This window comes from Oncorhynchus gorbuscha, linkage group LG04 (assembly GCF_021184085.1).
Source record: "Oncorhynchus gorbuscha isolate QuinsamMale2020 ecotype Even-year linkage group LG04, OgorEven_v1.0, whole genome shotgun sequence".
In the NCBI taxonomy this organism is placed as follows: domain Eukaryota; kingdom Metazoa; phylum Chordata; class Actinopteri; order Salmoniformes; family Salmonidae; genus Oncorhynchus; species Oncorhynchus gorbuscha.
The window spans coordinates 67565765-67588295 of NC_060176.1; the positions used below are offsets into that span (position 1 = coordinate 67565765).

The 22531-nt window shown below is 41.2% G+C and overlaps 1 protein-coding gene and 1 pseudogene across 1 annotated transcript; both read left to right on the forward strand.

Moving 5' to 3' along the window:
* LOC124034567 overlaps positions 1–11925 on the forward strand; it is a 33094-nt pseudogene extending 21169 nt beyond the window's left edge.
* A 3243-nt stretch (positions 11926–15168) lies between these two features.
* LOC124033395 (galactosylceramide sulfotransferase-like) lies at positions 15169–22281 on the forward strand. Its single transcript, XM_046345419.1, has 3 exons — positions 15169–15694; positions 19843–19989; positions 20273–22281. Exons 2-3 carry the CDS (start codon positions 19862–19864, stop codon positions 21426–21428), a joined length of 1284 nt encoding a protein of 427 aa, XP_046201375.1. The 5' UTR covers positions 15169–15694; positions 19843–19861; the 3' UTR covers positions 21429–22281.
* Positions 22282–22531: the final 250 nt, after the last annotated feature.

The following is a 22531-nucleotide window of genomic DNA, read 5'->3' on the forward strand; positions in this document are numbered from 1 at the left end:
CCGTGTGCAGAGAGGTTAAAATGAGTCTTCAATATTCCCAGGTAAGAAGTTTTAGGTTGTAGTTATAGGAATTATAGGACTATTTCTATCGATACGATTTATATTTCATATACCTTTTGACGATTGGATGTTCTTATAGGCACTTTAGTATTGCCAGTGTAACAGTATACAGTGGGGCAAAAAAGTATTTAGTCAGCCACCAATTGTGGAAGTTCTCCCACTTAAAAAGATGAGAGGTCTGTAATTTTCATCATAGGTACACTTCAACTATGATAGACAAAATGAGGGGGAAAAAATCCAGAAAATCACATTGTAGGATTTTAAATGAATTTATTTGCAAATTATGGTGGAAAATAAGTACCGTAATTTCCGGACTATAAGCCGCTACTTTATTCCCACGCTTTGAACCTCGCGGTTTATACAATGATTTATGGACTTTTCCCGCTTTCACAAGATTCATGCCGCCAAAAAACTGAGCACCGTCACATAATGTGATGTAAATCGAGCGCGCTCAAACTTCCCATCATTCTGATTACGGTAGTAATTTTGTCACCCTCATCATGGTAAAGACACGGAGACATGCATATGATGCTGCTTTCAAGTTGAAGGCGATCGATCTGGCTGTTGGAAAAGTAAATAGAGCTGCTGCATGGGAGCTTGGCCTTAATGAGTTGATGATAAGACGTTGGAAAGCAGCGTGAGGAACTGACTCAGTGCAAAAAGACAACAGCTTTCAGAGGGAAGAAAAGCAGATGGCCCAAAGTATTTGCAGCCACTCGACATCAGTGTAAATCGTGCATTTACGGTGGCGCTCCTTGTTCAGTGGGAGGCTTGGATGACAAGTGGGGAGAAATCCTTCACTAAAACGGGCCGCATTCGAAGAACAACTTATGGTCAAGTCTGCCAGTGGGTCCTGACAGCGTGGAGCATTGTCAAAAAATCCACTATCATCAACGGGTTTCGAAAGGCTGGACTGCTGCGTGTTGAAGGGGCAGCGTGAGCTCAGGGGGGTATTTGCCTCCGGATGAAAGTGATGAGAGTGACAATGAAAACGATCCAACATCGGATGAAGCAATTCTGAGGCTATTCAACTCCGACACCGAAGGAGATGGCTTCAGTGGTTTCAGTGCACAGGAGGGGGAAGATAGTGACCAATGACTTTCTTGGTAGGCCACTGTTTAATTTTTATTACAAGCCGTGTTTCGTTTAAAGGCTGTGTAAAGATCATTTGTTTCAATGTACCGGTAGGCATCTGCGGCTTATAGACATGTGCGGGTTATTTATGTACAAAATATATATTTTTTAATAATTCAGTGGGTGCGGTTTATATTCAGGTGCGCTTAATAGTCCAGCAATTACGGTATTTGGTCAATAACAAAAGCTTATCTCAATACTTTGTTATATACCCTTTGTTGGCAATGACAGAGGTCAAACGTTTTCTGTAAGTCTTCACAAGGTTTTCACACACTGTTGCTGGTATTTTGGCCCATTCCTCCATGCAGATCTCCTCTAGAGCAGTGATGTTTAGGGGCTGTTGCTGGGCAACACAGACTTTCAACTCCCTCCAAAGATTTTCTATGGGGATGAGATCTGGAGACTGGCTAGGCCACTCCAGGACCTTGAAATGCTTCTTACGAAGCCACTCTTTCGTTGCCCGGGCGGTGTGTTTGGGATCATTGTCATGCTAAAAGACCCAGCCACGTTTCATCTTCAATGCCCTTGCTGATGGTAGGCTTTGTTACTTTGGCCCCAGCTCTCTGCAGGTCATTCACTAGGTCCCCCCGTGTGGTTCTGGGATTTTTGCTCACCGTACTTGTGATCATTTTGACCCCACGGGGTGAGATCTTGCGTGGAGCCCTAGATCGAGGGAGATTATCAGTGGTCTTGTATGTCTTCTATTTCCTAATAATTGCTCCCACAGTTGATTTCTTCAAACCAAGCTGCTTACCTATTTCAGATTCAGTCTTCCCAGCCTGGTGCAGGTCTACAATTGTGTTTCTGGTGTCCTTTGACAGCTCTTTGGTCTTGGCCATAGTGGAGTTTGGAGTGTGACTGTTTGAGGTTGTGGACAGGGGTCTTTTATACTGATAACATGTTCAAACAGGTGCCATTAATACAGGTAACGAGTGGAGGACAGAGGAGCCTCTTAAAGAAGTTGTTACAGGTCTATGAGAGCCAGAAATCTTGCTTATTTGTAGGTGACCAAATACTTATTTTCCACCATAATTTGCAAATAAATTCATTAAAAATCCTACAATGTGATTTTCTTGATTTTTTTATTTTATTTTCTCATTTTGTCTGTCATAGTTGAAGTGTACCTATGATGAAAATTACAGGCCTCTCTCATCTTAAGTGGGAGAACTTGCACAATTGGTGGCTGACTAAATACTTTTTTGTCCCACTGTAGCTTCCGTTCTTCTCCTCGCTCCTACCTGGGCTCAAACCAGGAACACATCAACAAAAGCCACACTTGAAGCAACGTTACCCATGCAGAGCAAGGGGAACAACTACTCCAAGTCTCGGAGCGAGTGACGTTTGAAACACTATTAGCGCGCACCCCGCTAACTAGCTAGCCATTTCACATCGGTTACACCAGCCTAATCTCGGGAGTTGATAGGCTTGAAGTCATAAACAGCGCAATGCTTGAAGCATTGTGAAGAGCTGCTGGAAAAACGCACCAAATTGCTGTTTGAATGAATTCTTACGAGCCTGCTGGTGCCTACCGTCGCTCAGTTCGATTGCTCTATCAAATCATATACTTTAAAAAAAAATTTTTTGCCCTTTTTCTCCCCAATTTCGTGGTATCCATTTGTTTTGTCTCACCGCTACAACTCCTGTACGGCTCGGGAGAGACAAAGGTTGAAAGTCCTCCGATACACAACCCAACTGAGCCACACTGCTTCTTAACACAGCGCGCATCCAACCCAGAAGCCAGCTGCACCAATGTCTCGTACGAAACACCGTGCACCTGGCGACCTTGGTTAGCGCGCACTGCACCCGGTCCACCACAGGAGTCGCTGGTGCGTGATGAGACAAAGACATCCCTACTGGCCAAGCCCTCCCTAACTCGGGCGATGCTAGGCCAATTGTGCGTCGCCCCACGGACCTCCCAGTTTCGACAGAGCCTGGGCGCGAACCCAGAGTCTCTGACACAGCTGGCGCTGCAGTACCGCTCCCTGAACCACTGCGCCAAATCATATACTTAAGTATAACATAATAACACACATACGAGCCTTGATTCATTAATATGGTAAAATCCGGAAACTTTCATCTCGAAAACAAAACATTTATTCTTTCAGTGAAATACGGAACCTGATTTCTTTTAGCTAAATATGCAGGTTTAAAAATATGTACGTCTGTGTATTGATTTTCAGAAAGGCATTGATGTTTATGGTTAGGTACAGTCGTGCAGAAATTGTGCTTTTTTCACAAATGCGCTTTTGCTAAATCATCCCCCAGTTGGCTGTCTTTGTTAGGAATAAATAGTCTTCACACAGTTTGCAATGAGCCAGGCGGCCCAAGCTGATGCATATACCCTGACTCTGTTGCACAGAACTCAAGAGAAGTGACATAATTTCCCTAGTTAAAATAAATTCATGTTAGCAAGCAATATTAACTAAATATGCAGGTTTAAAAATATCGTTGGAGCAGTGACAGTCCTTTTTCGCGAATGCCACCGCATCGATTATAAGCAACGCAGGACACGCAAGAAACTAGTAATATCATCAACCATGTGTAGTTAACTAGTGATTATGATTGATTGTTTTTTATAAGAAGTTTAATGCTAGCTAGCAACTTACGCGAATACAGTAAGAAGCCAAGGTAACAGGCAGGCTCCTCGTGGAGTGGAATGTAATCAAGTGGTTAGAGCGTTGGACTAGTTAACCTTAAGGTTGAAGGTTGAATCTCCGAGCTGACAAGGTAAAAATCTGTCGTTCTGCCCCTGGACAAGGCAGTTAACCCACTGTTCCTAGGCCGTCATTGTAAATAAGAATTTGTTCTTAACTGACTTGCCTAGTTAAATAAAGGGGTTAAAAAAAATGTAATCGGTGTCCAAAAATAACGATTTCCGATTGTTATGAAAACTTGAAAGTGGCCCTAATTAATCGGTCAACCTCTAGTTCACATGTTTCTGTTGGGCCTGCACAATGAATGTTGTGTATAACTCAAATATTCAACCAGTCTTTTTGTTTTAATCAGTACAAGAGGAGGAGGAGGATGATGATGATGAAGAGGACAACGATGAGGTGGACGATGAAGATTTGACTGAGGAGACGAATCTGAAAAAGATGGAGGATCAGCGATCACAGGGCAAGGTGAGAGAATCCTAGCAGTATCTACACAATTGACCATCTGAATGGCCTGTTTGGAGACACACTAATATGTATCTCTCTTGTCCTGTCCCAGCAGACTCTGGCGGTAAAGGTGACCCCCGGCAAAGTGAAACCCTGGGAAACTGGTTCCGTGGGGAACAAGGTTCGACTGGAGAAGGCAGAGGAGAAGCGTCTGGCAATCATGATGATGAAAAAAAGGAGAAGTACCTGTACGACAAGATCATGTTTGGTAAGAAGAGGACGACACGAGAGGTGAGTACCCTCCACTCCACACCTGCCTAACTGACATTGCAACTCACAAGCCCAGAAGATATGATATGCATATAACTGGTCAATTTGGATAGAAAACACTCTAAAGTTTCCAAAACTGTTAGAAGTGTCTGTGAGTAGAACAGAACTGATTTAGCAGGTGAAAACCTGAGAAAAATCCATTCAGGAAGTCGTTTTTTGTTTGTTGGTTTTGTAGTTTTCTATTCAATGCCATGACAGTATCCCTTGACTTAGGACTCCATTTGCAGTTCCTATGCCTTCCACTAGATGTCAACAGTCTTTAGAAATCATTTCAGGCTTGTATTCTTATAAATGAGGGAGTAAGACCAGTTTGAAGGAGTGGACTGTCACGCCTTGGTCATTGTATTTTGTGTTTTTGGTATATGTTTGGGTAGGCCAGGGTGTGACATGGGTTTATATGTTGTGTTTCGTATTGGGGTTTGTATTAATTGGGATTGTGTATGATTAGGGGTGTGTCTAGTTAGGCTTGGCTGCCTGAGGCGATTCTCAATTGGAGTCAGGTGATTCTCGTTGTCTCGGATTGGGAACCGTATTTAGGTAGCCTGAGTTCGCGTTGTATTTTGTGGGTTTTTGTTCCTGTCTCTGTGTAGTAGTCACCAGATAGGCTGTAATTAGTTTCACGTTTCGTTTGTTGTTTTCGTATTCAGTTATTTCATGTACCTTTTCATTCATTAAAGTAATGAGTAACCTACACGCTGCATTTCGGTCTGACTCTCTTCATTCAACAGACGAACGACGTTACATGGACCCTAACGTGACGCAGAGTTTTTTTCAGGCGCATGTGCATTTCTTGTTTACCTTTTTTATATTGACAACGTTATTGTCCGGTTGAAATATTATAGCTCATTTAGGCTAAAAAAAACAACCTGAGGATTGAATATAAACATCGTTTGACATGTTTCTATGAACTTTACGGATACAATTTGGATTTTTTTATCTGAGTTTGAGCCTATGGATTACTGAAGAAAACGTTTTTTGGCTATAAAGAGACTTCATCGAATGAAAGGAACATTTATTGAGTAAATGAATGTCTTCTGATTGCCACCATATGAAGATCATCAAAGGTAAGGGATTAATTTTATCTCTATTTCTGAGTTTTGTAACACTTCTGCTTGGCTGGTTACTGTTTGTAATAATTTGTCAACTGGGCTATTTTTTTTACATTTACATTTAAGTCATTTAGCAGACGCTCTTATCCAGGTGTGTTCTTATGACATCCAGTGGAACAACCACTTATTTTCTGGGCTAGGTGTGTTCTGGGCTAGGTATGCTTTCGCCGAAAAGCATTTTATAAATTTGACACGGTGGTTGGTTTAACAAGAAGTTTATCTTTAAACCTATGTCAAATATGTTTTGTTTTCTGAATTTTTGTAATGAGCATGTCTGTAATTGAATTTGGCGCTCTGCAACCTCACTGGATGTTGGCCAGATGGGACGCTAGCGTCCCACATACCCTAGAGAGGTTAATATACATGGAGGTAGCAATGGAGGCTGCTGAGGGGAGGACGGCTCATAGTAATAGCTGGAATGGTCAATGGAATGGTATCAAACGTGGTTTCCATGTGGTTGATACCATGCCATTGACTACATTCCAAGCCTTATGAGCCAGCCTCAACTGGGAGGTAGAGAATCAGACCCCATTGGGCATTTTGGGAAAACTGGCAGTGTACTTTCCACCAGGCTGGTCTCTGTGCCTAGTACCTACTAGAGGTTGAACGATTATTAGGCATGGCCAATTAATTAGGGCCGATTTCAAGTTTTCATAACAATCGGTACATGGCATTTTTGGACACTGATTGCATTGCATTCCACGAGGGAACTGCATGGCAGGCTTGACCACCTGTTATGTGAGTGCAGCAAGGAGCCAAGGTAAGTTCCTAGCAAGCATTAAACTAAAAAGCAAGCATTAAACTAAAAAACAATCAATCTTCACATAATCACTAGTTAACTACACATGGTTGATATTACTAGGTTAACTAACTTGTCCTGCGTTGCATATAATCAATGCGGTGCCTATTAATTTATCATCGAATCACAGCCTACTTTGCCAAACGGGGGATGATTTAACAAAAGCGCATTTGAGAAAAAAGCACAATCGTTGCACGACTGTACCGAACCATAAACATTAATGCCTTTCTTAAAATCAATACACAGAAGTATATATTTTTTTAAACATGCAATATTAACTAGGGAAATTGTGTCATTTCTCTTGCGTTCATTGCACGCAGAGTCAGGGTATATGCAACAGTTTGGGCCGCCTGGCTCATTGCGAACTAAATTGCCAGAATTTGACATAATTATGACATAATATTGACGGTTGTGCAACAGCAATATTTAGCCTTAGGGTTCGATAAGATTCCTAATGGTTCCGTATTTCACTGAAAGAAAAAACATTTTGTTTTCGAAATGATAGTTTACGGATTTGACCATATTAATTACCAACGGCTCGTATTTCTGTGTTTATTATATTATAACTAAGTCTATAATTTGATAGAGCAGTCTTAACTGAGCGGTGGTAGGCAGCAGCCGGCTCGTAAGCATTCATTCAAACTTTACTGCGTTTGCCAGCAGCTCTTAGCAATGCTTGACTCAGTGCTGTTTATGACTTCAAGCCTATCAACTCCTGAGATAAGGCTGGCAATACTAAAGTGCCTATTAGAACATCCAATAGTCAAAGGTATATGAAATACAAATGGTATAGAGAGAAATAGTCGTTGCGTCATAATTCCTATAATAACTACAACGTTAAACTTCTTAACTGGGAATATTGAACCACCAGCTTTCATATGTTCTGAGCAAGGAACTTAAATGTTAGCTTTTTTACATGGCACATATTGCACTTTTATTTTCTTCTCCAACAGTGTTTTTGCATTACTTAAACCAAATTGAGCATGTTTCATTTTTTGAGACGAAATAGATTTGATTTATGTATTATATTAAGTTTTCATTGTTCATTCAGTATTGTTGTAGATGTCATTATCTATATTAAATAAATAAATTGGCCGTTTTAATCCGTATCAACTTTTTACGGTCCTCCAATAATCAGCATCGGCATTGAAAAAGCATAATCAGTCGACCTCTACTACTCACCTATTGAGCTGTAGCAATGTTTAACTTCTTGCGACGAGCAAACCCGTATCCTGGAGCGTAATGATCGCCTCAAATGCATTAGCATAACGCAACGGACATAAATACCCCTAGAAACTTTTCCTATTCATGAAAATCGCATATGAAATTAAATAAATGTATTCAAACACAAGCTTAGCCTTTTGTTAACAACACTGTCATCTCAGATTTTCAAAATATGCGTTACAGCCAAAGCTAGACAAGCATTTGTGTAAGTGTATCATGGCATAATGCTATGCTAGAATCTGCTGGCAGCAGGCAACATTTTCACAAAAATAAGAAAAGCAATCAAATTAAATAATTTACCTTTGAAGAACTTCGGATGCTTTCACTCAGGAGACTCCCAGTTAAATAGCAAATATTCCTTTTTTCCAAAAATATTATTTTTGTAGGCGAAAAAGCTCCCGTTTCTTCACCATGCTTGGCTGAGAAATCGACCGAAAAATGCTACAACTATAACGCCAAACTTTTTTCAAAATTAGCTACATAATATCAACAGAAACACAGCAAACGTTGTTTAGGATCCATCCTCAAGGTGTTTTTAACAAATATATTCGATAATATATCCGTCGAGGCAGTTGGTTTCTCATAAGAAGCGATTGGAAAAATGGCTACCTCAGTATTTTACGCAAGGTTTTCTGCGGGAGACACCATGTGACCACATGCCATATATGGTCCCTTACAGCCATTCTTCAAGGGAAATGCCTAAAAAGACGTCACAATGCTGTAGACACCTTGGGGAAAACGTAGAAAACGTAAGCTCATTCGTAGTTCATTCACAGCCATATAAGGAGTCATTGGCATGAGGCGGTTTCAAAAAATGCGGCACTTCCTGGTTGGATTTTTATCTGGGTTTCACCTGTAACATCAGTTCTGTGGCACTCAGCCAATATCTTTGCAGTTTTGGAAACGTCAGAGTGTCTTCTTTCCAAAGCTGTCAATTATATGCATAGTCGAGCATCTTTTCGTGACAGAATATCTTGTTTAAAACAGGAACGTTTTTCATCCAAAAATTAAAATAGCGCCCCCTAAATCCAACTGGTTAACAGGGTTTGAATAGTTGTGCCCTGGAAAGCATGCACACTAAAACGATAGCCCCTTCTAATAGAATTGGTCAATTTCTTCTTTTTTTTAACCAAATCTCTCTCTTTCTTTTATTTAGAGTACCAGTCAAAAGTATTTGGACTATTTCCTACATTGTAGAATAATAGTGAAGACATCAAAACTATGAAATAACACTTGGAATCATGTAGTAGACAGTGTTAAACAAATCAAAATATATTTTATTTGAGATTCTTCAAAGTGGCTACCCTTTGCCTTGATGACAGCTTTGCACACTCTTAGCATTCTTTCAACCAGCTTCACCCCCGGAATGCTTTTCCAAAGGTCTTGAAGGAGTTCCGACATGTGCTGAGCACTTGTTGACTGCTTTTCCTTCACTCTGCAGTCGAACTCATTCCAAATCATCTCGATTTGGTTGAGATCGGGGTAATTGTGGAGGCCAGGTCATCTGATCCAGCACTCCATCTCTTTCCATCTTGGTCAAATTTCCCTTACACAGCCTGGAGGTGTGTTGGGTCATTATCCTGTTGAAAAACAAATGATAGTCCCACTAAGTGCAAACCAGGTGGGATGGCAGAATGCTGTGGTAGCCATGCTGGTTTAGAGATTTCACATTGTTTTGAGAAACTTACCCCACCCACAATAGACTTCCTAATTGCTTGTTCTGCAGTTTGGGGGCTACGGAAAAACATGAATAAAGGCAAAAAACCTGTCATTTTAGAAACAGCTTCACTCTCAGTACAGCGATGTAGGTCTTTTGATATTGGACACATGAAATTGTGTAATTACAAACTTTATCCGCAATATATTCCATTTGTGCGACTCAAGTGGTTTCTCCTACCAGCTGTGCTGCTTCTGTGTAGCCTGCACAGCTAACCGATCGAGTTGCATATTTATCAAGCAAAAGAGCCCAAACTCCAAGTGATGATTCTTGTGGTCCTTCTGTAGCTCAGTTGGTAGAGCATGGCGCTTGTAACGCCAGGGTAGTGGGTTCGATCCCCGGGACCACCCATACGTAGAATGTATGCACACATGACTGTAAGTCGCTTTGGATAAAAGCGTCTGCTAAATGGCAAATATATAATATATATATATATAATATATATATGATTCAAATGTTTACTCAACGAAGATGTAACAGCTGAATACACACATTCAATACAGTGCAGTGTCCACTTTTACCCTTATCTCTCACCCCTTCCACAAATATGTACTTTTCCATCAACCAGGATTTCTCTGTGCTGCTCTGTTCATATCACAGACCTGATCAGTAAGGAGAGGTTTTGTGTTATTGGGAGTACACATTCCTGCGGTCCATAGTTTGAACCTCTCAGACGGTCGTGTAGAAGAAGCACAAGATTGAACTTCACTGAACTTTATAGAACTCTCTAGAAAGGATAGTTAACATTGATAGTGTTTCGCTGTTCTGTGGGAATTGTGCTAGAATCAATGCAATATTAGCCACTTTCAATGTAATCTACCGAAACAAAATTAACTATGCAAGACTTAGTATGCAAAACTAACTGTGCGAGAGATTTTCTTGTAGGCAGAGTGCATTGGAGTAGGATTCTATTGCATTGATGGGCATGGCTCCGGTCCGTACTCTACACAAACCGGTGCGCCATATTCAATCAGAGCTGCAGTAGGGTCATATGCAAATTGCCATATATGGATCTGTACCATTTACATTGAACTGGACTATGTTTATAGCATGAACAGTCGTGAGTAGATGTGTTTGTTTTGAGATCAAAGTGAGAGCTACATGTAGCCACGTGTGTGCACCATTGTTCATATGTTTTGCTTGTCAGTGAATTATTAGCCCATTTATAGATAATTTGTTGTCAACAATGGGGGAGTGGGTGCTTCCTACAAGAGCACAAAACGTGTGCGTTTCTAGCCGTCTTTGTCAGGTAAGTCAAATTAATAGCTTTTTTCCCCTCAAAGGGGCAGTGTTGTATTTTGAGACCAGCTTGAATACTCTAAGTAGGCAGGGGTTAGCTTAATTTGTCTGATTCTCAGTAATAATGGTATGGGAATAATTATGCATTTTTATTTAAGTCTCATGGACTGTAGGCCTTACATTGAACACCGCACATTGGCTGCTACTGTAGGCTGCATGCTAGAACAGTTATTTTCTCCATTGTTTCAACATTATGATCAAATAGCCACAGTAGGCTACTTGACCACTTAACTGTAACTTGAAGTGGGTACTGCCTCTGTTCAGAGTAAATGTGCGGCGGAAGTTTTCACAATGTTCAAGTTTGCGCCCAGCAGACCTTAAATTTGCTCAGTGCCCCAAAACAATTGAGGGAACATTTCCCAACAGTACTTTTAATCTCTTAGGATATAAAAACAATCTACTCATACTAAAAATATATAAGGCTATAAAACTCCTAAAAGTAATATAAAACAGTAATTTAGAATCTATCAAATCCCTTAAAGAGCATGTGACCTTGGTTGCACACCCATGAATTATTCAGTCACTCCACTGTTCATTAACTCAATCTGATTTCCCTTCGCAGGCAAACAAACTGGCTGCCAGAGAAAGGCTCACGAAGACACCAGAAGGCAGAGAAGAAGCAGAAAAAAGCCAAGAAACAGTAGCCACCTATCAGTGGAAATTCATCAAGGACTGGTTTTGATTTGTATGGTTGTCAATCATACAAGGTTAACGTCTCATGAAACTCATGGGTTTATTATGGAAAAAAAGTGAGTTGGTCCCATGGAGATTGAGATCAATGTTAGTGTCATTTGTCAAGGAATACTGGAGCAGTCACATTGTTGCAAAATATTATCCACCCTGCCTCGTCAAACGTTGAGGTGAATGTCTGCTTTGTTCTTATTTGTGTGAACTCTGACATTCTGGTCAGTACTCTGTAAAAGAAAGATTTGACCACTGATTAACCCTATTTTAATCTATTAAATGGGGTTCTGTGTACTCCATTTACTGTTAATGACTAATAACATAAACAACAAGCCCTGCTGTCATCAGAGAAATTAACTTGGCTTGAAACCTCCCCTAACAAAAAAACAACACTTTTTGTATACTTTTTAAAAAGTAGGACACTCTTTTTGCTTGATGTGTAATTACAATAAATCGTTTTTGTTTAAAGTAACCCACTTCTTTGAACTTGAGGGCAGGGAGCGATGCATAGGGTAACGCTAAGTTACAGTTGATGTCGGAAGTTTACATACACCGTAGCCAAATAAATGTAAACTCAGTTTCACAATTCCTGACATTAATCCAAGTAACAATTCCCTGTCTTAGGTCAGTTAGGATCACCACTTTATTTTAAGAATGTGAAATATCAGAATAATAGTGATTATAGCTTTTATTTCTTTCATCACATTCCCAGTGAGTCAGAAGTTTACATACACTCAATTAGTATATGGTAGCATTTCCTTTAAATAGATTAACTTGGGTGAAATGTTTTGGGTAGCCTTCCACAATCATTTTCCTCTCTCATGAAGCCATCTATTTTGTGAAGTGCTCCAGTCTCTCCTGCCGCAAAGTACCCCACAAAATTATGCTGCCACCCCCGTGCTTCACGGTTGGGATGGTGTTCTTCGGCTTGCAAGCCTCCCCCTTTTTCCTCCAAACATCACAATGGTCATTATGGCCAAACAGTTCTATTTTTGTTTCATCAGACCAGAGGACATTTCTCCAAAAAGTATGATCTTTGTCCCCATGTGCAGTTGCAATCCGTAGTCTGGCTATTTTATGGCTGATTTTTGAGCAGTCGCTTCTTCCTTGCTGAGCGGCCTTTCAGGTTATGTCGAAATAGGACCCGTTTTACTGTGGATATAGATACTTTTGTACCTGTTTCCTCCAGCATCTTCACAAGGTCCTTTGCTGTTCTGGGATTGATTTTGCGCTTTTCGCACCAGAGTACCTTCATCTCTAGGAGACAGAATGCATCTCCTTCCTGAGCGGTATTTATTATTATTTTATTTTATTTTACTAGGCAAGTCAGTTAAGAACAAATTCTTATTTTCAATGACGGCCTAGGAACCGTGGGTTAACTGCCTGTTCAGGGGCAGAACGACAGATTTTGTACCTTGTCAGCTCGGGGATTTGAACTTGCAACCTTTTGGTTTCTAGTCCAATGCTCTAACCACTAGGCTACCCTGTATGACGGCTGCGTGGTCCCATTGTGTTTATACTTATGTACTATTGTTTGTACAGATGAATGTGATATACCTTCAGGCATTTGGAAATTGCTCCCAATGATGAACCAGACTTGTGGAGGTCTACAATTTTTTTTTTCAGGTCTTTGTTGATTTCTTTTGATTTTCCCATGACGTCAAGCAAAGATGTACTGAGTTTGAAGGTAGGTCTTGAAATACATCCACAGGTACACCTCCAATTGACTCAAATGATGTCAATTAGCGTATCAGAAGCTTATAAAGCCATTACATTTTCTTGAATTTTCCAGGCTGTTTAAAGGCACAGTCAACTTAGTGCATGTAAACTTCTGACCCACTGGAATTGTGATACAGTGAATGATAAGTGAAATAAACAATTGTTAGAAAAATCACTTGTCATGTACGAAGTAAATGTCCTAACCGACTTGCCAAAACTATAGTTTGTTAACAAGACATTTGTGGAGTGGTTGAAAAACTAGTTTTAATGTCGCCTACCTAAGTGTATGTAAACTTCCGACTTCAACTGTACCCATGTCAACTTAATGTCTTTTCACTATTTTGTCACATTACAACCTTTTCTCAAGACTCCATTATGAAGATTTAAGTTGTGCTGATCCTTTGGATTAAGACACCTGTGTCAGTGTCCTATTGTAATGCATTCCTGACTATTCCTTCTATTCACTATACCACTCACTGGGAGCCAAATCATTTATTGGTGCCGGTTGTGTCGGTCTGTGGCAGAAGGCAGCCTTCTGGGTTCCGTATATGCTGGTGGTGGCACCGTCGGACCAACTCTGATACCAAAGAGGTGGAATCTGATGCCACATCATGAGGACTGTGGCGGGGCCAGAGGCTGAGGATGCCATGTTATCAAAGTAGCCTTTTCCACAGTGCTGAGCTGGCCTGATTATGCATCCCCTTCATTGCTGTAGGCCACTGTCCATAGGGTTGCGCACAATTGGCCCAGTGTCGTCTGGGTTTGGTCGTGGTAGGCCATCATTGTAAAAAAAAAATGTGTTCTTAAGGTTACATTGAAAAGTCCTGAAACCATGACGTGAAAGCACAGTACATTTGGCTTGGCCTGCTTTGGGTAAATCAGGCATGTGGTGGGGGCTGAGTTTGGTCCACTATCCTGACCTGTGGGTGGTAATGATGAGGGACTGCCCTCTGATGCTGTGATCTCAGTGGGTTAGGGGCCAGTCCCTCCTGCTACTCAATCTCCTTATTCACTGACTGACCCTCCCACTCACCAGCATGCCTCAACTACATTCCACAGATGCCAGTCCGAGTCTCGGCCTGGCACTTGGAGCGTGTGCCCGCCAGGGTGCTCCACGCTCAACAAAAGGTTGAGTGTTCAGACTGGGGGGGGAGACTATTGGTATAGTCCCTCTGGTTTGAAGGGCTACAGTGTGCAGAAAGGGTAGGACAGTGCCCACCTCCGTTACTGTAATGGTCAGTGCTGTATGACCACATATTGTCACATCCTGTCTCCCAGAGCCAAATGGACTCCTCAATCCCTGGTTCATATGGTCGTTCTCTATTGACATCTTACTGCTGTAGAATGGCCGGTAGTGGTACAAAATACAGTGTTCCATATTCTCACAAATACAAAAGACTAGCTAGGCAAATTTCCATTAATTGTTTTTTAGTCCAGTAGTAGGTTGAGTCAGGTAATAGTGCCTCAATTTGAAACAAAATGCAGAATGAATACAAAAAGCTTTTAGAAGCATAATCAATCTATAGCTTCAAAATATAAATAGGCTGTTGGTCCTTTAATTTGAGAACGGTAACAGTTCTCCAGCCATTCCCTCCGAGTGAATTTAATTTAGGATTGTTTCTAAAATGTATTCTGTACTGTAACTGGGTTCACCACAAAACAAAGACTACATGAAATGGAATACCCATTTATTTTCAGTTTATTTGGACAATAATCTATTGTCTGTCACTCCTAATAACAGCCCTTGGTTGTGTGTTATTTACAATAATCCATGTGTTCGCATGCCGTAACTTAATATTTGTATATTCTATTCATCCAATTTTTGTAAAAAGTATCTACAGTATATGCAAAGCTTGCTAAAACAACTTTTGAGCAATACTGTAGTGAGACGGCAAGCTTGGAGAAGATGGCACAATCGAGCTCTTTGTGCCTTGGCTCTCTGCAATTGTTCTTTTTATATTATTTGCTACCCCTCCTATCAGCTTTCAGCTCAGACTAGTGTCTGCTCTCAATAGCCTTCTGTATGCAGCCAGAGAATAGAGCCCATGCCCTGGCCCCCTCTCTTTCTCCACCTCTTCCTCTCCATCTCTCGTTCCCTCTTTCTTTTTCCCTTTGTGTCTCTCCCTCCCCTCTCGTTCTCTTTTAAACACAAACTAGTGCAAGTCCTGACGGAGCCTGATGTCACAGTTGGCTGTATTCAGCTGGATCTCGTTCACAGTCGAAAGTGGAGCAGAAGAATCAGGTGTGCATAATATACAGAGAGAGAGCGAGCACACCTGCCAGATGAATTGGCTATGGAGCGTTGCGCATAACGTATGTAATGAAAAGGAAAGCACTTGACCATGTGGTGGGGTTGTGACACCGTGTGTGACCCGACGAGCAGGCACAAGCAACCAGTGGACCGGACAGCTCCTCTGAGACTCACTGCTATGCACTCTGAGGAGAAACAACAGTCTTAGGTTTTAACTTCAGTTGCATTTTTCATCTAACTGCAGTTGCGGGATTTATGCACAACAGGGTAAGTGTTATGTTTTACGAAGAGAATGATATGAGGATCATTTGAAAATTAAATGTATATTGTTTTTTGGTCGTATTCTTTGACAAACGGTTTAATAGAATGATCAGACTGCAACTATAATATATTTTTATCTCAAGTTTATGAGCTCTGAAATGTGAGCTGAAGAAAATTGTTTCTGCCATGCGATAGAGCAGCCCATTTAGTTTCATTCAGACGAGTTCTTTGGGCATCGCCAATGAGATGGAGTGCATAGTAACTTTGCCCTCATATTGAATGCTTTCCTGAATGTCTCTTTTTGGGGGTTCATTGTCCCGTATGTCGTCATGCATCTTATGTCATTATGTGCGTCTGTGACTGAAGGTTATGACATCATTAGATAATGGATACATTGCTGCTTATGTAATTTGTGGAGAGCGTGACTTTTGCCTTTGACCTTCACCTTACGATTCGATTTGAATTGTATGCATAACGTCTTAGCACCTACTTATATCAGACCATACTCAGACAGTAGATGCAATAAAACGGGACACATTAACAGACACCTGCCCAACAAACAATACAATGCCATTACAGTATAAAATGGGGTCCGAAATTATTGCGAGCCTAGATAAAGAGCAAAAATGACACTCTAAAATAAACTATTCAAATACTGGGCTACAGGTAACTTCCAAAATAATGGAAACGCTTGAGTAAACGAGGGATACACCTGTCAGGTGGGTGGATTATCTTGGTAATGGAGAAATGCTAGCTAAAAAATAAACAAATTTGTGCATATCATTTGAAATAAATATTTTCTGTGCATTTGGTAAATTCCTGGGATCTTTTATTTCAGCTCATGAAACATGGAACCAACATTACATGATGCGTTTATATTTGTGTTCAGTATAGTATAAAATAATATAATTTCAAAACAATTTTAGAGCATACAAAATAGCTCAGTATTTGAATTATTTATTTTACACAGTAATTTTTGCTCATCTTTATCAAGGTTGTCAATATCTTCAGACCCCACTCTATATTTCTATATCACAGCCATCATTATCTGAAATGATGACTTCATTCGGGTTTAGAAATTGCCAGCAGGTGTTAAACGCAGGCCCCTGGTGGCCCCTCAGGTTTAATTCCAGGTGCATCCCTCCCAGAGGTAGAGGAAGCACTCAGCCTAACGAAGCACACATCAATCTATACCAAGGTCCATTTTCAGGTTAAACAGCTCCATGCAAAATCCCCTGTTCAGGAGGACTAGTGCTCAAATGTCTCCCATATATCCCAATGCCTGGGCTGGTTTGAGGGCAGGGAGAATGGCCCCTCATGTGCCTCCATAATGGCCCCTTCATGAAGCTCCCTGACAAAGGAGCAAAAGACACTATCTACTTTATCTACTTCATCACAACAATTATCAGTAACAAAACTTATTTTTTTCCATCAGACAAAAAAATGTATCACACAAATGTCTGCAAAATTGGAACAGTGATTCTAGCTGATGTTAGACCCAAATGTTTCTAAGAGATTTCAAAATTATGGAAACTAGTTTTTGATCTTTTCAAGGAGTGGTTTTGAGGAGAAACCTCAAACATAAACAAAGATTTGGGAGCTTTCTGTGAAGTCAAGAGTATTTTGATAGAGGTTTCTTGATTTGGTTTGTCTTTAGTATAGTTTCTCCACACTGCTACAGGTGGAAACCGGGTGACCCATGTTACCTACTGAATGATGACTTAGCCTCTGGGTCACTGTGTTTGCGTTTACACAGGTAGCCCAATTTGTATATTTTTTTTCACTAATTCGTCTTTTGACCAATAAGATCTGAAAAAGATCTGATGTGATTGGTCAAAAGACCAATTAGTGGGGGGAAAAAAGATCAGAATTGGGCTGCCTGTGTAAATGCAGCCTGTGTGCAGTCCGATCGGATTCCAGGCTACAGAGTGAATAGCTGCAGACTCAGACTGGATCACTTTCCAGCCCAATGCATTATTCATCTAAAGGATAGATGACACAGAAACACAGGGTATATCCGACCTTGCTGTAGTGTAGCTTCACTGTGCACTGTTCCGATTAAAGGCACAGTGGCAACACTTTGCTTAAAGCATGCAGGTGTAATGCTTATAACTTGTTATAAGAATGTTTAAGCCTTTATATTGTCTTACAATTTTAAGTCTCTATAACATTTCAACTTAAATGATCATAAACTCTTGAGTATACAACTTTCATGATTAGGTGCTGGGACATATACCTTCTTTGGACAATATGCCATTGGGCAGTTTTCTAGGAATTGTATAAAGGATGCAGTATCAATCAATCAATCAAATATATTTATAAAGCCCTTCTTACATCAGACGATGTCACAAAGTGCTGTATAGAAACCCAGCCTAAAACCCCAAACAGCAAGCAATGCAGATGTAGAAGCACGGTGGCTAGGAACAACTCCCCAGGAAGTCCAGAACCTAGAGAGGAACCAGGCTCTGAGGGGTGGCCAGTCCTCTTCTGGCTGTGCCGGGTGGAGATTATAACAGAACATGGCCAAGATATTAAAATGTTCATAGATGACCAGCAGGATCAGATAATAATCACAGTGGTCGTAGAGGGTGCAACAGCACCTCAGGAGTAAATGTCAGTTGGCTTTTCATAGCCGATCATTCAGAGTTAGAGACAGCAGGTGTGGTAGAGAGAGAGTACAAAACAGCAGGTCCGGGACAAGGTAGCACGTCCAGTGAACAGTATGTGGGTTGAAACGATCAAGGAATGCACTTTTTCTTTTCTTTTTTACATTTGCTCAACATTAACCTAGTAGTTGATGTGAAGTTAAAGTGGGGGGAATAAGTACTTGATTCACTGATGATTACTTAAAAATCATACAATGTGATTTTCTGGATTTTTGTTTTAGATTCCGTCTCTCACAGTTGAAGTGTACCTATGATAAAAATTACAGACCTCTACATGCTTTGTAAGTAGGAAAACTGGCAGTGTATCAAATACTTGTTCTCCCCACTGTATGCTTTAAGTGCATGCTTTGAAAAAACAATATTGCGTAAAAAAATGTATATGTCATTGAAATATAGTGATCTAATAATAGCACATAACATGAGACATTTCATTTGTCATAACCTGCCATAATATGGTCATAACACTGTCATTACACATATATTTAGACCTGTTGTGACATATGTAGCATTATTTTATGGCCGGTAATGACCCCTACATAAGAGTGTCAAAACCCACGAAACCTATCACACAAGGCAAAACATTCCATTACACCATAGCCTTCTTGTCAACAGTATGTTTGTTATACAACATTTTCCATAATTGACCATACATGCACCTACTCCAGTGCTCTGTTGCTGATGACTGGGATGAACACAGGAGCAGGACTAGACACCCTCTTTTTGATTGATGACTGACATAAGGGCATGTACGTGACAGGCCTATCTGGCTTATATGATTATGGTGGTCCTCATGCTTCTTGACAGAGTCATAAAGTGTATTTTCTTAGTCCAAGTAAAGTGACACAGGATGGTCCTAATGCTTCTTGACAGAGTCATAAAGTGTATTTTCTACTTCCGACTGTGAAGAATTCATTACAACAACAAAGGAATTAAGAAACAAACATTCAAACAAAAGGAAACTTATTTGCAGGGAAAAAACACATTTGAATAAATGTGGGTTTGACACTCTTATGTAGGCTATCATAACCAACCATAAAAAAGCACAATATTTATCACAACAGGTGTAAATATATGGGTCATGACAGTGTTATGACCTATTATGACAGATTGTGACACGTTATGTCAACTGTTGTGACATGGTTATGACCGTGTCATAATGTGTTAGGACGCTGGGTGTCGAGTAAAGTGTTACCGAAATTTCAATTATGCCTAGAGATAACCTCAACAGATTGAACAGAGTGGATTTCTAAGAGTTGTTCCATTACCAGAGGCACACAATGTCCTAATTGGAGACAGCCATCTGACTGAGCTGCTGTGTGTGTTCCCAAATAATTGGCCACAGGAGACAGTGGATCCAAGGGACTTGCAGAATCCATGTCAATGAAAAAGTTGAGGTCATCGATGAACCATAACCATAGATTTCAGGACTGCCAGTCCATTGTTTTGGTACACTGGATAACTTCAACTTAACTTACATTTTTGCTTCAGATAACTTCTATTTGGGACCATGGTTGGCAAGCAGGGGAGGCAATGGAGGTCGATGTGCAAAGGACTTGTCCTGGGTACCCTACTCACTAGCTGTATGATCCTGCTCTACTGCCTTTCTGCTCCACAGGCCCACTTCAACCTGCCTGAGTAAGCCTCATCCATACTCTTCTTACTGGGGGGGGGATGTTGGTGCAATGGTTGGGCATCCTTTGAAGTATATATTGCATCAACAACATTCAGTAGCAATATACATGTATATGATATAGCCCACAGATGATACAGATACTTTTATTTGCCATATGAATGATGGTAGTACGCTACTGTACTATGGGAGGCAAAAGGAGTTTTCTATAACATTGCATGATGGTAAATCAGTCAATAACATTGGTAATTTGATAATGTGTTGTATTTGTACGCGTGCTCTCCATAGGGGTCCAGTGCCTTACTCCTGTTCCCATCGACCTGCTCAAGCCCACACCAGACTTTTCAAAAACAGCTCACACCATTCACCGGGGCAGACAGGCACCTGCACTCCCAAAGTGGACATCATGTTCATGAAAACCCACAAGACAGCTAGCAGCACACTCCTCAACATTCTCTTCCGATTCGGAGAGAAGCACCGGCTCAAGTTTGCCTTCCCAAACAGCCGTAATGACTTCTTCTACCCCTACCCATTCCAGCGCTCCCAGGTCAAGGACTACAGGCCTGGCATGTGCTTCAATATCATCTGCAACCACATGCGCTTCAACGCACCTGAGGTGGCCAAGGTGCTTCCTACAGACACCTCCTATATCACCATCCTCAGAGACCCGGCTGAGCTCTTTGAATCCTCCTTCCATTACTTTGGCCGCCTGGTGCCCATGACCTGGAAAATACCAGGCGAGGACAAGTTGGGGGAGTTCCTGCGCGAACCCCGCCACTACTTTGACCCCAATGGCTTCAACTCCTTCTACCTCAAGAATCTGCTGTTCTTCGACTTTGGGCAGGAAAACACTCTGGAGCTGGGCGACCCGCGGGTAGAGGAGGGCATCCGGGCCATCGCAGGCCGCTTCCAGCTGGTCATGCTGGTGGAGCACTTTGATGAGTCCCTCATGCTGCTCAAGGACGCCCTCTGCTGGGAGATGGATGACCTGCTCTTCTTCAAGCTCAACGCCCGGAAGGACTCCACCGTGTCTAAACTGACCCCGGAGCTGAGGGTCAAGGCCCTGCAGTGGAATGCCGTGGACTGGAGGCTTTACCAACACTTTAACGTCACCTTCTGGAGGAAGGTGGATGCATATGGACGCCAGCGAATGGCCGACGATGTGGCGGAGCTCCAGAGGAGGAACGCAGTGATGGCGGCAGTCTGTATCGAGGGAGGCCATGCTGTGGACGCAGGGAGCATCCAGGAGACAGCCATGCAGCCCTGGCAGCCCATCGGGGAGAAGTCAATCATGGGCTACAACCTGAAAAATAATGTGGACAAGGCCCACCGCAAGCTGTGCCTTAAGATGCTCACCCCAGAGCTGCAGTACCTGACAGAGCTGGGGGTCAACCTTTGGATCACTAAACTGTGGGGTCATGTGAGAGACGTGATCAACTGGTGACTAGAGGGTGATTAGAGAGACACGAGCCATGGACCAAGAGAGTGCGGCTGTGGGTGTGTGCCTGCTTGTGTGAGAGCCCCTATTGGATTGCATAGCCTCCAAGGCCTGAATGCCTGCAGAAGATCATAAGGGGTTTGGTTTTGCATAGCCTTCTCAATCATGGTATGATGAACTCTTCCTCTGTGTCAGCAGTATTGACTTGTTTGCCTTAAATACAGTACATGTTTGCAGTATGTAATGTACCTGATAGGTGCTTGAGAACCGCAGCGTTTGCGTTAGAATCTGAAGATAAGCATAAGCATCCCTCTTTAAAATGTATGTGTTTATAGGTATAGTATACTGCATACCCTTTATACCCTCAGCCCTGCCAATCTTAGAGTATTTTTGAAATAAAGACTAAATTAAAAAGATGTCTGTTGATTTGACTTATCAAGGTTGTTCGCAAAGTTAATAGTTAAAAAATTATGTCTTGATGTGCATTTTGCTTTACTTTTCAAGACGTATATCTAGAAATCACATCATCTCAATTTTACAAGTTATGTTTGTAACAACATAATTGTAATAACACCAGGTCATGTAATAACTTATAATATTGTACTACTTTACACCCACTTTAGACGTCATGTTTGTAACAACATAATTGTAATAACACCAGGTCATGTAATAACTTATATTGTACTACTTTACTCCCACTTTAGAAGTCATGCTTGTAACAACAGATAATTGTAATAACACCATGTCATGTAATAACTTTTAATAATGTACTACTCTTTCTGGATTATGTTATAAATCACCAGATAACGTAATTGTTTAACAGATAACATAATACCTTTTTCTTGATAACGTAATAATATTACATTTTTCTGTGATTATTCTGTGAATAAAAAAGTATTAGACCAATTAGAAGAACATCTGTAGAAAAAAAGATCCGAAATAGGCTGCCTGTGTTAACGCAGCCCATGTGATTCAGTTGAACCCGCAGCATGCCGAGTTTACCCTGTCTCTTTCTCCCAAACAGGACTATGTAGATTGATGGGATATCTCAGCGCAGCGGCTCCTTTCTATCCATTGCTTCCGTCTTTGATTGGTCAGCTTCCGGGAGG